The sequence below is a fragment of the Miniopterus natalensis genome, chromosome 1, assembly GCF_054644295.1.
Source record: "Miniopterus natalensis isolate mMinNat1 chromosome 1, mMinNat1.hap1, whole genome shotgun sequence".
NCBI lineage: Eukaryota > Metazoa > Chordata > Mammalia > Chiroptera > Miniopteridae > Miniopterus > Miniopterus natalensis.
Window position 1 is genome coordinate 7,938,975 of NC_142081.1, and position 22,824 is coordinate 7,961,798.

Below are 22,824 nucleotides of genomic sequence, written 5' to 3' on the forward strand. Positions count from 1 at the left end.
TCCCTCCAGTGGCTGAGCTTTTGGCGGTCCTACAGCACACAGTCGCCTTTTTCTTCCCTTCTCCACTTAAGATGAACTTCCTTGGTACTGCCAAGTAGAAACGCATGCCCATGTGATTCCTGGCTTCTAAAATTGTGTTCCTGTCATCTCTCCCCTTCTCTTGGTCTATGTGGGGTTTAAGCCTTGCTTTAGTCCTTTACTGTTGTTTTAATGGTGTATTGAGAAAGAACAGATAAATTCTCTTCATTGGATTGATTTTTCTGTTGCTTGCAATTGAAAGATTCCCTATTGTGTTCATTAGAATGGATGTTTGCTGGCTGTATAATAGGCCCACTTGGCTGAAACAATAGAAGTTTCTTTCTCTGTTACTTAGTCATATAAAAACCTCAGCCAGTACTGCTCTGGGAGACCCAGGGTCCTGCACTCTTGTTGCTCTGCCTTCCTCAAGGTGCTGCTCTCATCTGCAGGGTGGAAGATGGTCACTCTCCTGCCTGCAGCAGAGCCCTTGGGAAGGGGCCAAGGTTGTCCCACCCACTCCCCTTAGAGTTGCAGACTTTGTCTCTGCTCACCTATCACCGGAACCCAGTACTGTGAGTACACCTAACTGCAAGAAGGGCTGGAATGCAGTCCTTCACTGGAGATGATGCACCTGGCCCCAAATCAGGGCTCTCTTCATGTGAGCCAGAGGAAAGAGTAGACCTGGGGTGACTTCTAGCAGCCTCTGCCACACTGATGAAGACACTAGTCTCCATAGGAAGCCATCCTAGATTGCCACAATGAGAATTCGCCTCTCCCTCTCTGTGCAGTCCCCTGCAGCACACTAAGCCACTGTGCACCAGAACTTGGTTAGCAGTTCCTGGCTTTCCTGACATGGGGGCTCCTGAGGGCAGGCAGGGACCCTGGAATTCCACAGGGGAGGACCCAGAGTCCTGGAGTCCCGAGGGTCAACTGAAGCCAGGAATTTCAGAAATCATGGGGCTGCCAGAGTGCATTCAGCCAGCTCCCAACACGAGTTGTTTACTTTTCTGAAATGCCCACTAGACTCATAGGTTTAGTTCTTCTTAGGAGCTGAGATCCTGCTGGACTGCTCACAGTGCCCAGGGCAGGGTGTACAGGCTGTAAGGTCTGTGACTAGGTCACTGTCATGCTGAAAACCCTTCAGTGTCTCTCCAAAACTCCCAGGATCAAGTCCAAGCTCCCTTTCCCAACATGCCTGCTATGGTTTGAATGTTCATGTCCCCCCCAAATTCATGTATAAATCCTAACCCCCGAGGGTGGAGCCTTCCTGCCTGGAATTTAATGCCCTTATAGGGAGACCAGAGAGAGCTCTCATCCCTTCTGTCTGTCATTGGAGGACTCCGTGAAAGAAGACTGTCCAGGAAGCAGGCTCTCACCAGCCTTGTCTCTGCCAATGCCTTGGTCTTTGACTTCCAGCCTCCAGGACTGGGAGAAATACATTTCTTTTGTTTATAAGCCACCCAGTCCTTGAGGTTTTTGTTACAGCAGCGAAAATGGACAAAGACACTGCTGTCACCGCTGTCACCTGGCTTCCCCTGCACGAACCCCCCCCCAGCAATGCACTTATCGGGGGCCATCCCGGTGGCTACCTACCTGTGGTCCATCGCCCCAGCAGCCCAGGAGCACTGCCCAGGAAAAGGTGGGGTTCCCTAGCACCCAGCCTGGGGCCTGACCCACAGCACATGCTCAGAGCTTGTGGAAAGGGCACGTGAATCAACATGGAAGTGAATTTTCTATGCTCTGGGATGAAACCCATCCCAGCGATAAGTTTCTACACGACCTTGTTCTGGGACGAGAAGCACGTTTTGGGGCAAAAGCCCTGAAGCAGAAAGGTCAGACCCTGATACACTAGCTTTTCCTTCTGGCTGTGGGAAGGGGGAAAGGCCATGGCCGCGGCAGTGTGCTTTGGAAGCCTGAGCCGGGCCACTTAGGAAATGGCCGTTGGGCGTGTCGAGGCCAGGGGTGCGGTGAGTGTGCAAATGAGACTCCGGCTTTCACATGTCTCCAACAGGATGTCGCTCCATCCCCCCTTTCCTGGCTCTGCACACAAACTGAGCCAATGCCCCTCCTGGCTGGGATCTTTGAGGTCACTTAGATCAACTCCCCACTTAGAGAGGGGCAAACGCAGGCCCACAGAGAAGCTGACCTGCCAGGGTCGTGTTCAGAGTCAGAAGCTGCGCAGGGGCAGCTTCCAGTCTTCCCATGGGGGTTCCTTACGCTCACTGCAGCCCACACATGTGGCTCGGCGACCACATGGTTGGGAAAGAGAAGTGAGCTTTCCTGCATGACTGCAAGAGAGAAGGAAGGGATCCAAGACAGTGTGCACACTTCATTTTTATTCCTCAGGGGGTGCAGCATGTGGCACTGTCACCCCGGGTCTGGTTCCCACTGCATCAGACTGGTGGAAAGGGCCTCACTTGGTTTTCTCTCTGCACTGGAGTGACAGGGAGTTATACTATGAGGGACACCAGGGCAGATCCAGTGGAGCCAAGGATGACTTTGGATGACAGGGACAGTCCTGATGCTCCTGGGGAGGAAGAAGAGGGTGAGCAGAGAGGGGCAGGCAGGCAGGGACAGCTCTGTGGGGTTGGAGGTTCCGGGGCCCCGCAGGAGGGCTTGAGGCCCAGACACCCCACCTGGCACCCTCCTCGCTTTCCCCAAACCCCATATCTCTGCTCTGGGGGGGGGGGGGGGGGACTGCTGCAGGCAGCTACCCAGTGGCATTAACTCCAGGGGTTAAACCAAGAGCTGGAAGCTGCCTAGCTCTCCAGGGAAGGAGGCTGATCCCCAGGTGGGGTGAAGGCGCTCCAGGTAACCCAGCAGGCCCACCTGAACCTGCACAGCCCAGGCCATGCCTCCTTCCCTCTCTCCTACGTCTCCTTCAGAGAAACCCAGAGAGAGGACATGGAGGGTGAGACGGAGGCTGGGAGAGACTGAGGATTGCTGGGGGTAGGATCTGGGCTGGACCATCTGAAGCTCTGGCCCTTCTCGCCCCACCAGGGACACTCACCAATGGACTGCAGAGTAGCCACAAGGCTGCCAGAGGCAACCCCTCCCCCGTTGGCGATGGCGGCCACGGACATCATCTTGGCCGCTATGGAGGAGGCAGCGATTCCTCCGCTGGTGAAGCCCAAGGTGCCCAGGACCACGGGCACAGCGCCCACGGTTACAGCTGTCCAGGGAAAGGAGTTGGGTCAAGGTGACACTCAGAGAAACAGATCTCCCCCTCACACACACACACGGGGTCAAGCTTGGGGGACCTCGAGGGGTGAAGAAGAGGGTGAACTCTGAACTTGGGAGAGAATACGGGCCAGGCCAGCAGTCACAGGATGGGTGGGGAAAGCAGGAAGGGCTGTGGGGCTGCCAGGGACAGAGCTCCAGGCCCGGCTCTGGTCTGCAGTAGGACCTTCCTTGGGAAAGCCACTTGTCCTCTGGTTCTCCATGTCTCCATCAGTAAGATGCAGAAACTAGGGTGTGGCTCACCAGCTCCATGTCTTTGCCGAAGAAATCTTTAATATGATCAATCCCACTCACCCAGGGCCTAGCATAAGCAAGGAGTGCATCCTGATCCCTGCATGAGTCCCAACCCCAGGGCCCCATGGTGTCACCACAGAGCAATCAGAAGCCACTGCGCCCAGGGCCGCTGAGCAGATAGCAACTCTTTACTGCCCTGCCTCTGTTCTGACTACACACGGTTCGTCCTAGGTAACCCTCAGGATAGCCCTAAATGGGCAATGCTGGCCCATTTGTCAGAGGAGGAAATGGGAGCTTAGAGGGGTTCACAGAAACCTCCAAGGTCACAGAGCTAATGGTCTGCAAAGAGGAGACAGGGCCCCGCCAGGGCTGCCTCCACACACTGCTTCTTGTTTCCAGTCACTTGCCTCTTGCTCATCTCCTTCCCTACCATCTATGTGAGGCCTGGGGCAAACCTGGGCGGAGCACAAGGCCCCTAGTCTGGGGAAAGACAGGGACTTGAGTCCCTTCCCTAAAGAAACTTACCTCCTCCGATGACAACTGCAGCAGCCTTGGCTGAAAACCAAAGGAACATTCTGTGAGTAGATCCACACTGGCCTCCCCTCCACGCCCTGAGTACATGGCCCACCCATGGGGAGGGGGTTTCCCCAAGGTGAAGAGCACAGGAAGGAATGACCCTGCCTGATACTCCCCACGCCTGCCCCCCTTTACTCAGAGAAGCGGGATTTCTAAGAGGGGAGAGGGTGGTGAGCATTGCTGGGGAGTCTGGTCACCCATCCTAAGTGGATGTGCAGCCTTGGCCTAGAGGCATCTGGAGACGGGCTTTGAGGTCCTTGTGCCTGAAAATTCAGTCGTAGTGTACAGTTTTGGTTGGTTTTATCTGCCTGCTCATTGGTTGGGGTTTGTGGGGAGATCAGAAGTTATCTTTCTTTTTCTCTCTCTTTCAGGCCAGGTTTGGTTAACACCAAAAACAAAACGAAAACAAAACCCTAGCAAGCGGCTGCAGCATCTTCTCAGCAAAGGCGGAATCCCCGGCCAAGTAATTCAGGGCGCGGTAGTTTGATTGGGCTGGGATGTTAGTTCATCTAAAATAGGGTCAATGCTTGCGTAGTGGGGAATTTAAAAAGCTCTTCAGTCAGCCATCAGCCCTCACGTAGAGAGAATGTGCTGAAGTCAGGCAAGGGCTGTTGAATGCTTGAATGAGTTGAAGGCTCCTGATTCTTCAGGGCCTGACTTGCTGCCCCCTCCTTCAGGAAGCCACCCCAGATCCTCCCAATCAGAACTCATCCTTGCTCCCCCGGGGCAGGAGCAATTCACAACACTGGATCATATTATTATTATTGTTACTATTTTGAAATAGTTTCATTGATTTTGTTTGTTCGATTAGAGAGAGAGGAAGGGAGAGGGAGAGAGAAAGAGAAACATCGATGTGAGAGCAGAACACCGATTGGCTACCTCCCGCACGCACCCAGGCATGTGCCCTGCCTGGGAATCAAGCCAGCAACCTTTTGGTGTACCAGCCAGGGCTCGGGTCATATTTAGGCGTGCATGGGCCTGGCTCTCCAACTCTGTGGGTCCCTGGGGAGCAAACAGCCGTCTTGTCTGCTGCAGCCATAGTGGCCAGGACTGCAATCTTTGAGTCCAGTGGGGGCCAGGAGTTCTGAAGATAGCAAGACGTGCAGGAGTGAGCTCAGCCTGCTCTCCAGGGAGAGAGCCTTGAGTTGATGATGGAGAAAGTAAAGAGACAGGGTATGTAAACCCAAACTGAACGGTCAGAGCGGTCACCGGGCTGGGGTATGACTCAAAAATCAAGAGCCCAGTTAGAATGGGCTTGCCGCTTATTGCTATTGCTCAGCTGGAGAGGGGATGCCAGGCCTGTGACTTGGTGTTCCGGGGCCCCAATATCAGAAGGCCCAGGGGAAATGGGTGCTGCTTGACAACCTGCGTGCGAGGCAGGCGGCCCCAGTGGTCCCCCTTGGGGAGGGTGGCTTGGCCCTTCTGTGCAGTTCAGAAACTGCCCTGCCTGAGGTCTCCTCCCAAGGCCAAGCCTCTGCATTTCCTTTCTAATTCAGTTCCCAGCGCCCTGACCTTCCCTTCCTGCCCAGGGCTCCTGCACAATGATTTCTTTCTTTTTTTAAAAAAAGAATGTTTTTAAAAATTGATTTCAGAGGAAGGAAGGAAGAGAGAGGCGGGGGGTGGGGGGAAGAAGCACTGACTTGTTGTTCCACTGAATGTTGTTGATGCATTCATTGGTTGATTTTTGTATGTGCCCTGGCTGGGGATCAAACCCTCAACCTTGGCACTCTAACCAATTGAGTTACCTGACCAGGACCACAGTAGTATCTTCGTCTGTAAATAAAGGACAATATTAGCTCTTCTGGGGTTGTTATGAGAATGAAACCAATTGATCAATGTCAAATGCTAAGCCTAGTGACTAAGATGTCACTCGTTTGAGAAAATCCAGCTGTTCTTATTTTCTGATCACCAGCTGAGGATCCTCCTTATTTCTCACAAATAGGAAGGACTGTTGGCGGTGGCCCAGGTCCTAACTTTCTTGTCACACTTCTGTGTGCTCAGTGGGGGCCCAAGGCCAGTTACCTCCAAGTGGGCAAGCAGTCAGGGCTGCCACGGGGGATCCCAGGACACAGGAGGCTTTCAGTGTCCCCAGCATGGACCCCAGGGCAGATGCAGCCGAGCCCAGGGCAGCGTTGGATGACAGGGTGAGCCCTGAGGAAGAACAAAGGGTGAGTGCACAGGGGTCAGAGGGCAGGCGGTGGTCAGAGGCTGTTTGTGCTGGTGGGAGGATTGGGGATCCCCGGGTGCCTACCCAGGGGAGAGAAAGGTAAAGCCTGGTGGGTGCACACACCATCACTTGGCAGCATGTGGAAGCAAGGACTGGATGCTCACCTGCAGACACTGACTGATCTCAAAAACAGTTTTTCATGCAAAAACCAAAAAAGCAATAGTATGAAATATACATTATCCTCTAAGTAAATGAAAACACATGCAAACAGAAAATACCCATTTTGCAAAAATATATATGAGAAACAGATACACATTAAACATATTAGGCTGACTTTGGGGGTGGGGGCAAAAGAGAAGATAAACAGCAAAATAAAGAAGAAAAAATCCAAGAAGGGGCTCACATGAGCTAACAAAGAAAATGGGCCCAAACTGAGGAATTTTGTTAAAATCGACACTCTGCATCTGAGACCCAGCATTACAGACTGCTATGGAAGGATGGCTGGACACATAGGTAAAAAACTGAAGGTGAATTCTGGTGGTGAACCCAGGGGAAATGGGAGCCAGGGAGCAGGACCCAGGCAAAGGCCCCTCAGTCTGGGTGGGAGGAGACCCTCTGCCAGCCAGGACGGGCACCTGAGAGGGAGGACTGGGAGGGGAGAGAGGCTGCAGGTAATGTCACCCTCCCCTTCCCCGAGGGGCCCTAGCAGGATGCTCCCTGCGCCCTCCTCCCCCACCTCCTCCTCGCCCCCCACCAGCCTCCCAGGAACACTTACCCACTGATGACAGTCCAGCCAGGACAGTGCCAGAGGCCATCCCGCCAGCTTTGGCCAGGATCGCTGTCTTAGCGAGGGAAGAGGCTATGATGCCTTCCATGGCTGCACCCAGGGGAGTCACACCTGCAGGAAGAGTGCAGCTCTCATGGGGGATGGACAGATTGAAATGGGGTTTCCCCCACCACCTCTAAAGGGGCTGGGGGGGGGCGGGGACACAGAGGCTTCTCTGAGCTGGGCGTCAGCAGGCCTGGAGAGGGTTCAGGTGTGGGGGTTGGGGTTATGCAAGGACCTGTAAGTAGAGGACAGGGTGGAGGGGGTGGATTTTATTTCCTCAGGTGGGCTGCTTCCTTCCTCCTGAAAACGCCAGCATCACCTCCTTAATTTTCCTAGAATTCCCTTAAATCTCCATGCAGCAACTTAAAAGGCACCAGAATTAGAAAATCAGAACCAACAGCACTTTAAAGGGTATTCTGGGTTCCCGCTCTGAGGCAATCTCTTCACTAACCCAGAGGTAAAGGTGTTAAAGGTGAGGTTGCTATCTGCCCCTTACAAATGAGAAAACACTGTCTGGCACAGAGAGGCTGAGTGATTCACCCAAGGTCACAAGGCTTTGCTCGTCAAAGTGCCACCAACCCAGGTCCAGCTGCTCCCAAAGCCCAGGCTTGGGATGGCTCTGATCTGGTTCCTCCTAAACCTAACTGGTCTCTTCCCCCTGCCTATCTCACCCCCACCCAGGAATGGGCAAGGCTTATTGTCCCCAGAGTCCCAGAGCCCAGGGGCAGATGCAGGCTTGAGTCCCTCTCCACCCCACCCCAGACCCACTTTCTCTGCCAGCAGCCACCCTGATGAGAAACAAAAGAACGTCCTTGGAATGGACCCACATGGGTCTGGGTCTCCACGACACCCCCTGAGCCCACTGCCCACCCCAGGTTGGGAGCCATGGGGAGCAGCAGCCCCTGCCACCCCTCCGTGTCTTACCTAGAGAAGAATGTTCTGAAAAGCTCCAGGGTGAGGTCTGGCTCTGGATATTTGGAGCAGCTCCGCCCCGCTCAGGAAATGCTCCAAGCAGGGAGCAAATGGGCTAAGTTTCCTTTTACAGGAAACCGAAACTACAGCCATAGTGCCCGCCTTTCCCAGCCAAGGGGAAAACCTAGTTGCTGTACATGTGGAATCTGGTCACTTCAGCCACCGCTGTCAGTTAATGGGAGATGTTCATCACTTAATTAGGGGATGAGGTGTGCTCTCTGAGTAAAAAAGATCATAAGAAATAGGATCAAAGTCATATAATAAAAGGGTAAATATTAACTTCTAATGGAGACAAGAGGTGGTTTTCAGAATAGCATTAATCTCTGCAATGGACAGACGTTCAGTTATTCCAAAAACCTATACTGAAGGCCCACCATGTGGACACAGATCTAGGCGCTGAGTTAGAGCAGGGGCGGAACCAGACCGCAATGTGTGTCCTCCTGGAGTTTACAAGCTGCAAGGGGAGAGAAGATAAATCACTAAACATACAGTGTGTGATTTGAAGAAGTATTGAAGCAAAACGAGGTAGAGGAGGAAAGTTGTTCCAGGTAGGAGGAACAGAGATGGCAAAGAGTCCAGGTATGGGAGGAAGAGGGAAGGAGGCAGAAAGCGATGTCAGAGGTTAAGAGGGAGCCAGGCTGTGTGAGGCCTCGCAAGCCACTGCAAGGACTTGATCTTGTGCTCTGAGTGAGATGGGAAGCTATGCAGGGCCTGGTGCAGACACGTGACAAGATCAGGTTCACTATGGCTGCTGCATTGAGAATAGGCTGAAAAGAAATGTCTGTAATTTAAATTTAAATGTTCAGCATGGGTACTGTGATACAAACCTGTTATTTTCATGAGTTTCAGCTACACTGGGATGGAGATCTGTAGCCCTGTTCAGGAATCCACACACCTCCCATCAGCTACTTACAACACCAGAGAATATGCTAATTCACACAGTGAATGTGTGTGTGTGACATCATCAGCCTCCATGTCCCAACAACGTTTTGGGTGGGGGAGTCCATCCTGATTCTTCAGGGGGCTCACAACAGGTGCCGAGACTTAAATCACTTCTGGGTGGAAGGACATCTGGCCAGCACATAGGTGTGGCTTTTATCCAGCAAGTCTACAAAGTTTCAAGAGCAAATTCAACTTCTAGACTCTACCACCATCTCCTCCCAGCTGACTCTCAAATGATCACTTCTTATTTCATCAACAAATTAGATGCAATCAGAAAAGAATTCTCTTTCCAATGTCAACTCTCCCAACCCAGCATCTGTATCCATAAACTCTGCCTTCCATCCACTGCTTTGGGTAAACTATCCCAACTCCTATGATTTCATCCCCTCTTCCTACTCAAAGACTTTGACCTTGCAACTATCCACTCTCTGTCCTGAATTCCTGGAAACAAAGAACTGAGCTTTGCTGTGTTCCTGGAGGGTCTCCCTTGTATGTTTAAAGCAGCTCCACCCAGAAGGAAGCAAAGCCCAACCCACACAGGCAGCAAATGAGATAGATTTTATTTTTCCAAGAAACTGAAACCACAAACATTTTTCTCCTCTTTTCCCCAGTCAAGGGAAAACTCTAATTATCATAGAGAGCACCTATCTAATCCCTTTCTGACCCCAAGCTCTCACCAAGTGCCATGTGATTTCTCTGCTGCCATCAGGGCAAACTGTTGAAAGAGACAGGTACATGTGCTCTCCTCTTTCTCATCTTACAGGTGCTCTTAAAATATGCATTGTTTATAATAGGACATATTTTCAGGCATACAAAAAGCTATATTAATACTACAACAAACACTTATCTGCCTACCGCTCAGCTCAAGAACTCAAATGATACAGATACAATTAACACAACCCGAGAATCCTTTCTCACCCCCTTCCCTGTCTCCCTCCCCACAGGTAACCACTCCCAGAATTTATGGCTGATTATTCCCTGCATGGTTTTATGCTTTTACTATAGGTGAATATAAATGCTGAACTTCCCTGGCAATTGTTGGATGTTCATTTGTGTTTCAGCTGAGGTTCAAAGACAGGGAGCAGTATAATAGTGGGCCTAACCTTTGCTCAGAGGGTAGCTAAGAAACTGAAAACCATTTTAAAAGAAATAGAGGAATTAATTAGAGCTGAAATTGGAGAGGAAGGAAAGAGAGAGGGAGAGAGAATTGGTGGGCTCTGCTTTCCCAAACCCCATGGGGGAGGGAGAGGAGGGGTCTACCCACCTGGATCTCAGCCGGACCCCCTAGGAAGGCTTGACATAAATCCCTTGGAATTTGGGAAGCAAGGCAGTTGTCCGAGTTGGGCCTATAAAGTGGAAAGGCAGGGAACTGTCTTGCAGGCCTCCCTGGGGCAGGAGAGCGAGGGGGCCGCTCTGGGAGTCAGCTGCCCTCTTAGAGCTTGTGGACCAGTTTTAGCACCAGGCCGGCAAAGCTGGAGTTAACTTGGCCACGATCACCACCCAGGGGATCCAGAGCAGAGGCTAGGACAGAATTGGAGGCATCCAGCCAGGGAAGGCTCCCCCTTGTCAAGGACCCTGCCAGTGAGTGACCCCTGCTGACAGGAGGATGCCATAGCCTGCAAAGCAAGCTGGCAGTTTGAATCTTTGCCACCAGAGGGCGCCAAAGATAGGTTACAACAGCATCAGAGATGTCTCTGGTCCAGGTACTTGCCCTAGGGTTGCATACGTTATTTTCACCCTCATAACCGCCGAAGAGGTGTACTATTATCTCCTTTTTCCAGATGCACTAATAAGTCATGCAGAGGGTCCTCTGGACACTTTCTCTTTCCCTGACACTCCCCACGCTACCCCTGCATCCATTGCCTCTTATGGGGTCACCACACCTAGGCAGGTGTCCCTCTTGGCTGGCTCTTGTAGAGATAGCTTAAGCCCCATTGTTGTTCCAAGCTTCCATGCAACCCTCGGAAATGCAGCTTCCTCAGGCCCCCCATCTCCAACAGTCCCTCCTCTACCCATTCACTGTTGGACCCACAGCCCTAGACCGACTCCACCAGGCAGGCAGCAGACACAGGTCTCAAAGATCTCACACCCCTACCCCCTGGGGTGCCAAGAGAGGAACCAAGGATAGCCAAAGTACCTGTCAGGCCCCCTGTGAAAACTCCAGGAGGACAGAGATCTCTGTCTTATTAACCCATATGTCACAGACCTCAGAGCAGGGGTGGACACTCAACAAATACTTGTTGAATGAATTCCTTTTACAGCATCTTCCCAGTGATTCCCAAGCCCTCCCTTACAAAGGCTGGATACAGGTGATGGTAGTCATGGGACTGGCACACACAGCAAACCCCGGAGGGCTACGACCGTTAGCTCTCTCTGGAAGTGGGGTCCTTGTCCCCCACTGTTCTCAGCTTTGAAGTTTAAGTTAAGTTCCAAAATATGTAACTTTTTAAAACATGTAACTACACAAGTATTAGTAAAATAGGGAAAGGCTAAATAAAATGTGGTGTATTATTGCCATGGACTATTAAGCAGTAATTAAAATGACAAAGATTTATAGAATAGAAAAAGGCCAGCTGCAGAACAATATGTATGAGGTATATCAACAAAGTTATATCAATAAAAAGGCATAAAACAGCACTACATAAAATGTTTTCTATACAGATATCTAATATCTCTATCTCTTGTCTATATCTATCATTCTATCTACCTACCTATCTATCATCTAGCAATACAAATCACTTTACAAGGGCATGGAGGCTGGCCGGTGTGGCTCAGCAGTTGAGCATAGACCTAGGGATCCAGGAGGTCGGGGTTTGATTCCCAGTCAGGGCACATGCCCGGGTTGTGGGCTTGATCCCCAGTGGGGGGCGTGCAGGAGGCAGCCGATCAATGACTCTCATCATTTCTTAGGCAATTTTAAAAAATGAGCTTTAGGTAATTTACATGCAATAAGATGTTGGCTTTTGTTAGAAAATTATACTACCTCATTTTATAAAAGCAAAAAATAAAAAGACAAAAACCTACTAATGGCCTGCCTTCAGACCCGCCAGGCTCCTTTGGAGTTGCTGAAGCCGAAAGGGAGATTTAAGGAGACAGGGTTAATAAAATTATATAGGTTTCAGGTGTACAATTCTATAAGACATCATCTGTATATTGTATTGTGTGTTCACTACCCCAAGTCAAGTCTCCTTCAAGAATTTGCAATAAATTCCTGACTGTTTAGTCAGGGGCCTGGAACTCTTTTCCCTTAGACTGTCAAATAAAACACTGACGCAGCCAACTCAATAGACATCTCATGTAATGAATCAAGATTATACCCTTTATTTTTTGGTGTGTGCCCAATTTTAGTCATTAGTTTATGAGCCATGAGATGAAAAAGGTTGAAAGTCGCTGCTCTAGAACCATGATGCAGCCAGACCCTGAGTCCTGGGTGGGGTCGATCACACCTGAGGATAAAGGGCTTGGTAGCTGAGGGTCAATGGCTCAAACAGTGACCCCAGAGCCAAGCTGTCCTATCATGCTGGCCCTGGCTGAGACCTTCGAAGACACTTTGTCCAAGTCCCCATCTGAAGAGCAGCACACCGAGGCTCAAAGGGGAGGCATGACCTTCTCAGGGTCACAAGTGAGCGGTGGGACTGGGAGCAGACCTGGCTTCCAGTCTCGGAGGACATGGGTGCTCGTTCCTAGAGTTCCCGCTAGCTCTCCAGGCCCTGCCCAAGAGAAGGCGGCTCGGACACCGGGGAAGGTCACAGCATCTTGCCTTTATTTCCCATCCTTCCCTGAACCACCCTGGGAAGCAGGGGGCTTGTGGTTTGGGGGACTGTCATCCTGAGGGTCACCTCCAACATCGGGACCTCTCTTCCCTTCAGTATCAGGTCCAGCTTGGGTAGAGGTCTTCTTTTTAGCAGACCCCCACCAGGCCCCCAAAGATGACACAGTCAAGCCCAGGAGGATGTTGGATGATGTGGAGAGTCCAGCCCCTGGGGAAGGAGAGAGGGTGAGACCATAAGGGCACAGGCAGCTCCAGCAGCTCCTGGCAAGGGTGTAGGGTCAGAGACCCCAGGGACCCTCAGGAGGCCAGAGGCCCCAGCATCCCACTCCTGCTCCCTCCTCTACTTCCTAGAACCCCAGGATATCTGCTCTGGGAAGCGGCTGCCCAGAGAGGAGATATGAACTCTGGTGGTGAGTCCACCAGTGACAGATGGGGCACATCCTCTGAGAAATGGCAGGCACCTCACCTTCCTCAGGACGAGGCTGGGGCCCAGAGAGGGGAGGGGACCTGCCCAGGTTTTGTAGGGTTGACTGGGAATGCAGACCTACTGGGCTGCACCCCTGGACCCACCCACCCCCAACCAAAAGAGGGGACAGCAGGAGAGAAACAAAGGACCAGGGACACTGAGGACCACAGAACTGGAAGGAGAGGACGGGCCCTCCCCCAGTCTGAGCCTCTGGGCTGAATCCTGGCCTGGCCCTGGTCCTCCATCCCCTCCTCCTGCTCAGGACACTTACCCACAGACTGCAGAGTAGCCACCAGGTTGCCAGAGGCAACCCCTCCCCTATTGGCGATGGCGGCCACTGACATCATCTTGGAGGAGGCAGCGATTCCTGCGCTGGTGAAGCCCATGGCGCCCAGCAAGACGGGCACAGAGCCCACGGCCACCAGTGCGGGGAAGAAGAGTGAGGTTGGCCCCATGGGACAGACCTCCCCAGAGCTCCCTGTCATTTTCCTGGGGGATGAACTGTGCTCTTGTGAGAGTCCCAGGGTAGGGACAGGGACCCAACACAAAGGAGGGTGGTAGATATGAACACAAGCGAGTGGGCAGGCTCCCAGGAGAACTGGGTCCCAGGCCTGTTTGGGCCTCCGTTTTGCTGTGACACCTGGGAGGCACATAGCCCTCCTGGGCCCGAGGTGCCCTTGTGGAAAATAAATTAAATTGAAACAGGCAGTCATCTTCAAGCTTCCCCCTGTGGCAGGCAAAACTGTCCCACCCACAAGCACAAGTACAGGGTCTCAAGTACAGTGTGGGCAGAAGATAACATCAGAGCTGCTCTTCTGAAGAGGTGATGGGGTGAGGGCCTCTGCCCTCTGCCCCTCAGGCTGTGCAGCAGTGTGGGTGGAGGGCGCCTGGGAGAAGCTGAGCTTGGACTTGGGTGCGGTTAATGGCTTCGCTTTGGTTCCTGCTCTCTAAGGTTCACTTGTACTCCACGTCTGGCCCCTGCCCACTGCACTCCACCCCTACCCACCCGCATCTTGGGTATCCAGGGAATCCTGGGCTTGGTCAAGGTGGGCTGCTCCCAGAGGCCCAGGGCCAGGGGCCTATGGGGGCTTGAGCTCCTTCCAAGGGAGACTCACCTCCTCCGGCCACAGCTGCAGCAACAATGACTGGAAACAAAAAGAACAAACAAAAAGAACAAACAAAAAGAACAAACAAAAAGAATGTGTGTGAGTGCACTGCACTGGCTTCCCCTGCGCTTCCCCCTGCCGCCCACAGTGGGGAGGGTGCTCTGGAGCCGGCAGGGGAGAGGGGAGCCCCTGCCTGCTCTTGCACAGGGGTCTGATTTACTGAGCACGCAGAGGACGGAGGAGGCCAGAGCTCGGAGCAGCTCCACGTGGGGAGAGGTACTGGCTACCAGCTTGAAAGGGCTCCATCTACTCTTTGAAGCCAATACATTTGGTATCATTTTCTCAGGAAGGGAGGGAGGGAGGGAAAGAGGGAAAGAGGGAAAGAGGGAAAGGGGGAAAGGGGGAAAGGGGGAAAGGGGGAAAGGGGGAAAGGGGGAAAGGGAGAAAGGGAGAAAGCATGAAAAGCATGTCATTTTTATTTGCAGGGTGCTAAACCAAACTGTCCTCTCCCCCCTCCAGAAACCCTATCCCCATCCCAGGCCACAGGTTGGAATGACAGCCTGCCATCCTCCAGGGCTCAGTGTACTCGTCCCCGTCTGCAGGAAGCATCCCCAATGCCCCCATCCGAAGTCCCCCTGCCTCCTGTGTGTGTCCTGCCCTGTGACTGGAGCCCCTGGCAGCACTGGGCAGAGCACACCTGGACCACTGTGCATTGCTGAGAGTGCCTGGGGCTGGCAGGGACATCTGGCAGGGCCAGGGTCTGCCGTGTTCAGGCAGCTGGGACCAGGAGTTCTGGAGATTTCGGTACCTGCAGGAGTGAGGTCAGCCAGCTCCCCCCAAGGAGGAGTCTTGGTCTCAGTCAAGGGATAAAAGGTGTAAAATCAGCTCCGGGCCTCCAGGACATGCCCAGTCATTTCTTACAGTTCATAGCTCCTGGCTCATGATCACATGTCTCCACTCCTGACCTGCCTGGATGATTTCAATTTTGGCACAGGTGATATTTCCAACAAATGGGGCTTCCGGCTCTCACTTCCACAACTCTTCATCACCATAGCCCACACGGTCATACCCTAAGCCCATGCTGCCCACTATGGTAACCACTAGCCACATGGGACTATTTAAATTTTAACCCATTAAAACAAAATTAAAAACTCAGTTCCTCAGTTGCGCTAGCCACATCTCCAACGCTCAAACATCACAGGTGGCCAGTGGCCACCATATCGAACGGCATGAAGGACGTGCCCATTATTGCAGAAAGTTCGGCCGGAACTTGTTATTGACATCAACTGCCGCTCTCTATGATCAACATCCAGTGACCCTCCCGCCCCAGAGACCTTCACCTCTGCCCTTTACAGATTCTGATTCTGATACAGCCTCGATCAGTTCAGTCATACTGGCATTTCCAGGATCAGTCCTAGTTTTCTGTGGCTGGTGTGACCGATTAGCACAAGCTGGCTGTTTATTCTCTCCAATTCTAGTCCTGGAGGCTAGAAGTCTGAGTTCACGGTGTCAGCAGGAGCGTGCTCTCTCTGAAGGCTCTAGGGGAGGTTCCTTCCTTGCCTCTTCCTAGCGTTTAGTGGCTGCCAGCAATCCTTGGCTTATGGCTGCATCACTCCCACTTCCCTTCTCTGCCTTCACGTGGCCTTCTCCCTATGTCTTATCCCTTCCCTTCCCTTCCCTTCCCTTCCCTTCCCTTCCCTTCCCTTCCCTTCCCTTCCCTTCCCTTCCCCCCTCCCCTCCCCTCCCCTCCCCTCCCCTCCCCTCCCCTCCCCTCCCCTCCCCTCCCATGAGGACATCAGTCATACCATACCCCAATATGACCTCATCTCAATTTACATCTTAATTACACCTACACATGCACAAGTACTAGGGGTTAGGATCTCAAATATCTCTTTGAGGGGACACAATATAACCCACAAGTCTGTCCCTCATTCAGCCCATGTCCTCTGTGCCCTCCTCACCCATGTAGGTTTTCATACCCATGCATCCCAAGTGCCCCTCACAGACCCTTAATGCTCTCCCCTCCTCTTCCTCCCTTGTGCTCCACCCCGCCAAGTTTTCCTGTTCTCTTCACTGCCCACTCTGAGAACACCTAGAATTCACAACTTCTCCCCAATCTTCAAATCTACCACACCTCCATCCTCTTGTTTCTCCCAGCTTCCCATTTCACTAAGAAAATGAAGGCAACCAGAAGAGACCTTCCGTAGGCTCCCTTCCTTCAGCAAGTCCACTACCCCCTCCTCTCCCCGCTCACTCCTCTTGCCCTCCCGTTTCTGTGCTGAGCGCTGGGTGCTGGGCCGAGCTGCCCTCGCCAAGGAGACGCTCCTACAGTGTTCCTCCCTTGCTTCTGCACCATCGAAATCTCCCTCTGTCCTGGACCATTCCCGAGAGCATTCAACCAGGCTCTACCACCCCCCACCTGAGGAACAAAGGCAGCCTCTCCCTCTGTACCACACCTTCCTCTAGGTGCCACCTCACTTTGATCCACTCCTTACAGCAAAGCTCCTCGAAGTCATTTTCTACACTGAGGGAGAGGCAGTTTGTACAGTGGTTAGGCACCAGGACATAAGACCATGTTCACAAGATAGAGACAAATAGGAGCGATGCAGCTACAAACCAAGGGACAGCAAGGATTTCTGGCAGCCACCAGAGGCTAGAAGAGGCATAGGATAGGTTATTCCCTCAAGTCTTCAGAAGAAGCATGACCCTGTCGACACCTTGATTTGGGATTTCTAGCCTCTAGAATGGTGGGAGAGTACATTTCTGTTGTTTTAAGCCACCTCATTTGTTTACGGCTGGCCTAGAAAACATTTTCCTCCTCTGGCCTTCAGGAAACGTCCTTTCTCACTTCTCTTCCTGCCACACTTGCCTCTCCTTCTTGGTTTGGTCCCCCCTCCTCTCCCTGGTCTCTGATGGTGGCATGTCCAGGGCTCAGCCTCAGGTCTTTTCTCTGTTTCAGCTCTGCTCCTTGGGTGCCTCACCCAGTCCCATGACTTACGGGACCACCTGTATTCTGACGACTTGCAAATTGATATGTCCGGCCCGGACCTGCTCGGCACATCCTCCTGGGTGTCTGAGAAGCACCTCAAACATAACAGGTCACAAGGTGGACTCTTATTTCCCCTCCCGCAACTGCTCCTCCAGTGGTCGTCCAGGCTCAGTGAAAAGCAGATCCATTCTTTCAGCAGCTCAGGACAAGCAGCCAGGAGCCAATTTTTCCCAGTTTCCCTCTCTCCACACCAATCTATCCTGCTAATTAACCTTCAAAAATATCTACTCTGACCATGCTTTGCCTCTCTCATCACGGGCCAAGCCACTACCATCATCTCTCCCCAGGATTACTACAGTAGCTCCCTAACTGCCCCCCTGCCTCTGCTCTGGCCCCCAAGTTTCTATTCAGCCAGGAGTGAGCAGGATTGTGTCTTTCTCACATTGATGTTCCTCTCTCTTTCTCTGTGTCTTTCTCTCCCATCCCCTACTTTCCACTCTCTCTAAAATATCGTTGGGTAAGAATTAACAAAAATAAACACACACAGAAAGACAAATACTGTATGATCCCACTGTGGACGAATAAAAGGGGTTCTACAGAAAGCAGCCTCACAGGGTGATCTGACCATAAAGTCCTAACTGGGCAGGTCATGGGGGATAGTTGCGTCCCAGGCCTATAACTTCTTTAGTGAAAGGTTTTAAGCCAGCCTGTTCCTTATTCTGCTACATTGAGGTTAGCACACCTTTGAAATAGCAGAATACCCCCAGAAGGGGGCATTAACACTCAAGAGAGCACATAAACTTGTTAACTGTCCTGTAATCCAATCCCTGCCTGCCTTTCTTCAATCTTCCTTGCAGCCCCTCCTTAATTTCAAATGCACCAAAGAACCGGCAAAACTGTTATTCTCAGGAACATTTGAGATCTTGCTTCCCGGCATATGTCACCGGTTTGGTTCAAATAAATTCTTATGAAGATTCTCTACAGGTTTGGACATTTCCTACATCAACAGCACTCAATATGTCATATGTGTAGAGACAGAAAGTAGGCTGGTGGTTGATAGGGGCTGGAGGAGGAGGGGACAGGAGTTAGTGTTTAATGGGGACAGAGTTTCAGTTTGGAGAGATGAAGAGCTTTGAAAACTGGTTACGCAACAATGCAAATATGCTTAACATGATGGAATGTACACTTAAAAGTGGTTAAGTTGGCAAATTTCATGTTGTGTGTATTTTGCCACAATTAAAAACAACAACAGAGTGGAACTTTTGCTGCCCTGTCCCTGGCTGGCCCCACCTCAGAGGTCAGACTGCTCTGCAAGGGTATGTCCTGGGAGCTAAGTATGGACCAGGCCCTGGTGCATCAAGGGAGGAGCACAACTAGAGAAACGAAACGTACCCAGGCCTTGGGAGTGGTGGGACCAATAGGGCACCGGCAGTGGACTTTAAAAGGTAAAGAGCCAGGCCTCCCACTGGCTGACTAGGGGTTTGAGCAGACCTTTGTGAAAAGCATGAGGCCAAGGACAAAGTCCTACCCCGCACTTACAAACCAAGCCCAGAGAGGACACATGACTGGCTTGGGGTAACGCAGCAAGTCAGTCAGTCAGAGAGCCAGGGCCTGAAGTGCAGTCCCTCTGACTCTAGAGCATAGCTGACTTCATTGCCATGTACGTGGTGCCCCTTTGCTGGTGACGTGGGTGCAGCAGGAATTCCACCAGGGACATGTGCCCTAACGCTGAAGCTTAGAAGGCCGAGCTGAGCAGTGAGGGTGGGGTGAGATCTCACAGACTGGTGCCCGGGGACCAGTTACCTGCAGTGCGGAGAAAATCCCATTTTTTGTCTTCGGGTGGGTCTGTGGAGTTTGTGGAAGGTCCATCGGGTTCCTGTGGGGTTCCTGATGGGGGATCCACTGGTGGCCCCCCAGGAGTAGAGCCAGCAGGGGATAGTTGGGAGGGTTCATCCTCTGGAAAAGCAGAGAGGGAGCACACAGGGCGGCAGCTGTGGGACCGAAGGGCGGCCCCAGGCCACAAGGAGGGCATGAGGCCCAGGGGCCCTATACAAACCCTCCACCATCTCCCGAAGCTCCCAAGGACTCTGGAGTGGGGAGGGGACCTTAGTGGCAGCTGCATGGAGAGGTGATTGTTTGGAGATGAACCCATGGAGAAGGCAGAGGGGGGACCTGGCCACCAACGGAGAGGTGGCAGGTCCTTCACTTTACAGAGGGGTAGTCTGAGGCTCAGGAGGGAAGAGCCTTGCTCAGATCCCCTCTGCTCTGGGCCATGCATCTCAAGCCCTGGGCCACCTCACCCTCCAGAGCCTCCCCGAGGGCACTCACCATCCGACTGAGACTCCTGCAGGAGGGCATCAGCGGCAAATCCTTCCGAGTTCTCTATGGCCTTAGCTGACATCTTCTTGGTGGCAGCGTGGGAACTCTAGGTGCACAGCCTATGGTCACCACTCTCTTTCCCAGAAACAGGCTGTGAAACTCGAAATGCTGTGCCTGATTTATGATGCACTGGGTGTCACCCTGTTGCCCTGAACCATGCCCTCTTTTCTAGAGCAGTCTGTGGGCCACTTTAGCACATCCCCTAGATCTGCACAGACCCCAGCTTTTTAAGTTAATGACTTTGCCTGGCTCCCTCATCTCCAGGGTTCTACTCATGTCTGCGCTCTAACCACTGCCCCCAACCCAGCCAACATCTTAGGGCTTGAGAGGAACCTGGGCTGGAACAAGACCGGTTGCTCCCAAAGTCTCAGGGTAAATGTGGGCTCACACCCCTTCCCAGCACATTCATGACTCTGATCACAGTCACAGCAGCCCTGGATGGCAGCAAGGAGGGAAGCCGTGAGTGGAGTCCTACTGCTCCCTCCCCTCCCCTACTTCCCAGGAACCTGCCTACCTTGGGAAGTAATTGCCAGAGAAGGCAGAGCAGTGTCGGAAGTCCTGTGTGTAGTGAGGCTGATGAGGACTCTCAGAGGCTAAATAGTCCCAACCTAGATGACGTGTAACCCCAAGGATCAAAGGAGCCCGATGAGTCATTCTGATTCCAGGCTTAGAGCCAGGTAGACCTCACCTTTGCCTTGCTAATGTGAAGATGGGTGAGTGTGGGCTGGTCTTCAGGATAATCTAATTCCAACACATCCCAAAGCCCATAGATAATGCTCAGCTTCTCTAATCCCCTAATGGTGGCCACCTGGTTGCGCGGTAATGGGAAAGCTTAAGTCACATGCAATGTCCATATAAACCAAGGCATATTTAGAACCCTCACTTGCAGGGAAAAAGCCAATATAGTCAATTTGCTAACTTTCACTGGTTGGGAATTCTGGTGGACAGCCCTCAGACTCCTTTGGTAGCTGCCTTGGGTGTTGTTTAGAATACACAGGATATGCTGCTACTGCATTAACCAAGTCACTGTATTTCAAGGGCAATCTGCCATCTCACCAGGCAATGCAGTGGCTGCTCTTTTATGCACCCAATCATCTGTATCTACTGAAGAGTCAGTTCCTAGGGCTGGTACCGGAGCTAAACTATCAACTTCCTGATTGCCAAGGGTGTCAGTGCCTTATCAGCCAGGATGCGGAAAACAGGACTGCCTCGGGTTCTTGCAGGTGGACCCAAATGTCTTTCCACATATCCTGATCCCACAAGGGCTTATTCATGGTCACTTAACCCTTTACTTCTCATTATCCAAGCCATTGGGTTAATCCCTTTGTGGTAGGAAAGTAAGAAGCTAGAAAAAGTCCTGGGCAAGTGGAATAGGAAAACTGAGACAAGAAAATTAGACAAGGTCAAACAATTTTAACAACTTACAGCCAGCTAGTGAATCACAAGACATTATCTCCCCTGACCAAGGACATGAGAGCAAATAGATTATTCCTCTCCTCCCTAACCACAGAATACATAGTTTAAATCACCCTGGTCAGGGAAAATAGAGAATAGAGACTCAATTGTGCCAGACAAACTCAAGGACAGATGAAGTCAGGGGAACAAATAACAAAAAGCCCATTAAAGCCAGACAGACCACAGATAAAAGTAAAACAGTAAAGCAGAGCAGAGAATAATCCCAAACTCCCCTAAAGTGATGCATCAGCACTTTCAAAAAGCACCTGGAAATCTGATAAATATTTTACTGAAACCCTTCCCTAAGATTCTCACCCACAGAAAAAAAAAATATTAAAAAAAACCTCAAGACAAATACCCAGTGTGGCTCACTCTAGAGCATGCCCATGGCCCTTCCCAGGCATGAACTTCTTACTTCCTCCTAAACTCTAAGGTTCCCCACAAAACTGGCAACCAGGGGAGCAATGGGCAGCGACAGCTCATCCCAGGCTTACCCCCCCCCCCCATCCTGTCTCCAAGGCTCCCTTTTTCTCTGACCACCCACTGAGCTGACAGTGCCCCCGCCTTGGCTCACTTCTTTCCTACAAAGTTTCTAGGGAGCTAAAGCAGAGAGCACTGCCTAGGCTCTGTCTTGTTGCTTCTTCTACCCTAAGTCCTTCCTCTATTTCATGTCCTCAGCTTTAATGAATGTACTCTCAAAATCACCTGGACCCATATTGTGAAATCTCTCCTACATGAAGAACCCGCACACTACCAGCAGGCCCAAGGCAGACCGGCTCCAGGCTCAGACTCTGTTTGATAACATCTTTAGAACAGCCCAGTTATCAGTGCAAAAGGTTAAGGGGCAAAGCTCATGCTCCAAGGTGTGTAACTGGCTCAGAGGAGACAGGAACCTCTGTCCTGCCCCGGGGGGACGGACACACAGCCCTTCCTTCCTCCTCTGCCGTGAGGGACAGTTCTAGTCCTGTCATCACCTTTTCAGGCACCACTTGGACACAGGCTCTATGCCACCCAGACTCTTGGGGACACACTGGCAAGTCCTCCCAATAAATGAGTTAAGTCCTGTCTCGCGGTGGCTCCAAGCGGGTAGAGAGCCTCCCTTGACCTAAGCTTGGTGATTTCCCCCACTGCCCTTTCGGACTTGCCAAGATCACCAGGCTATGAAGCTGATTTCTCTGCCTGTAACAAAGGAGCCAGCTTAGCTTGGCGGTTAAAGCCTGGGCTTTAGAATCAGGCCGACCTGCCCTCACCATCAGTGGGCAATGGGCGTGGCATGAAAAAACTGCGGAAAACAGTACCTCCAACAGCAGGCTAGCTGGGCTGCAAATTAATTGCGAAACTGTTTGCAAAGCTCCGAACACACAGTAAGCCCTCAACACGTAGCCAGCCCCGTGCACTAAAAGCGGACCGCAACCCACCCCGCGTCCTCGCGCCTGCTAGAGGACCGCGACCTCCGCTCGCCTCTACGTTGCGGGAGGAGCGCCGCCCTCACAGCCGGGTCCGAGCTCCCTCCGCGCCGCGCACTCCCCCATCGCGGAAGCGCCCTGCCGCGCGGCAGCGAATCAAGTGGCGGCGTCTAGCCTGAGGGCGGGACTTCCTGCGTAGAGCGCCCACGTGCGTGTGTAAGCTCCGCCCCGGAACTGCGGTAGGCACTGCAGCTTTCCCGTGGCGTCTCCTGA

General features: G+C 52.1%; 2 protein-coding genes across 2 annotated transcripts; both read right to left on the reverse strand.

Moving 5' to 3' along the window:
- Positions 1–2,334: 2,334 nt before the first annotated feature.
- On the reverse strand, positions 2,335–8,066 carry LOC107536653 (interferon alpha-inducible protein 27-like protein 1). Its single transcript, XM_016212475.2, has 6 exons — positions 7,989–8,066; positions 7,011–7,133; positions 6,091–6,219; positions 4,018–4,047; positions 3,029–3,190; positions 2,335–2,545 (listed from the first exon to the last, which is right to left on the reverse strand). Exons 2-6 carry the CDS (start codon positions 7,108–7,110, stop codon positions 2,469–2,471), a joined length of 498 nt encoding a protein of 165 aa, XP_016067961.2. The 5' UTR covers positions 7,111–7,133; positions 7,989–8,066; the 3' UTR covers positions 2,335–2,468.
- Positions 8,067–12,194: 4,128 nt separating this feature from the next.
- Positions 12,195–21,556, reverse strand: LOC107536681 (uncharacterized). Its single transcript, XM_087826287.1, has 7 exons — positions 21,116–21,556; positions 20,205–20,298; positions 19,640–19,736; positions 19,115–19,267; positions 14,332–14,361; positions 13,488–13,988; positions 12,195–12,958 (listed from the first exon to the last, which is right to left on the reverse strand). Exons 3-7 carry the CDS (start codon positions 19,710–19,712, stop codon positions 12,741–12,743), a joined length of 975 nt encoding a protein of 324 aa, XP_087682413.1. The 5' UTR covers positions 19,713–19,736; positions 20,205–20,298; positions 21,116–21,556; the 3' UTR covers positions 12,195–12,740.
- Positions 21,557–22,824: the final 1,268 nt, after the last annotated feature.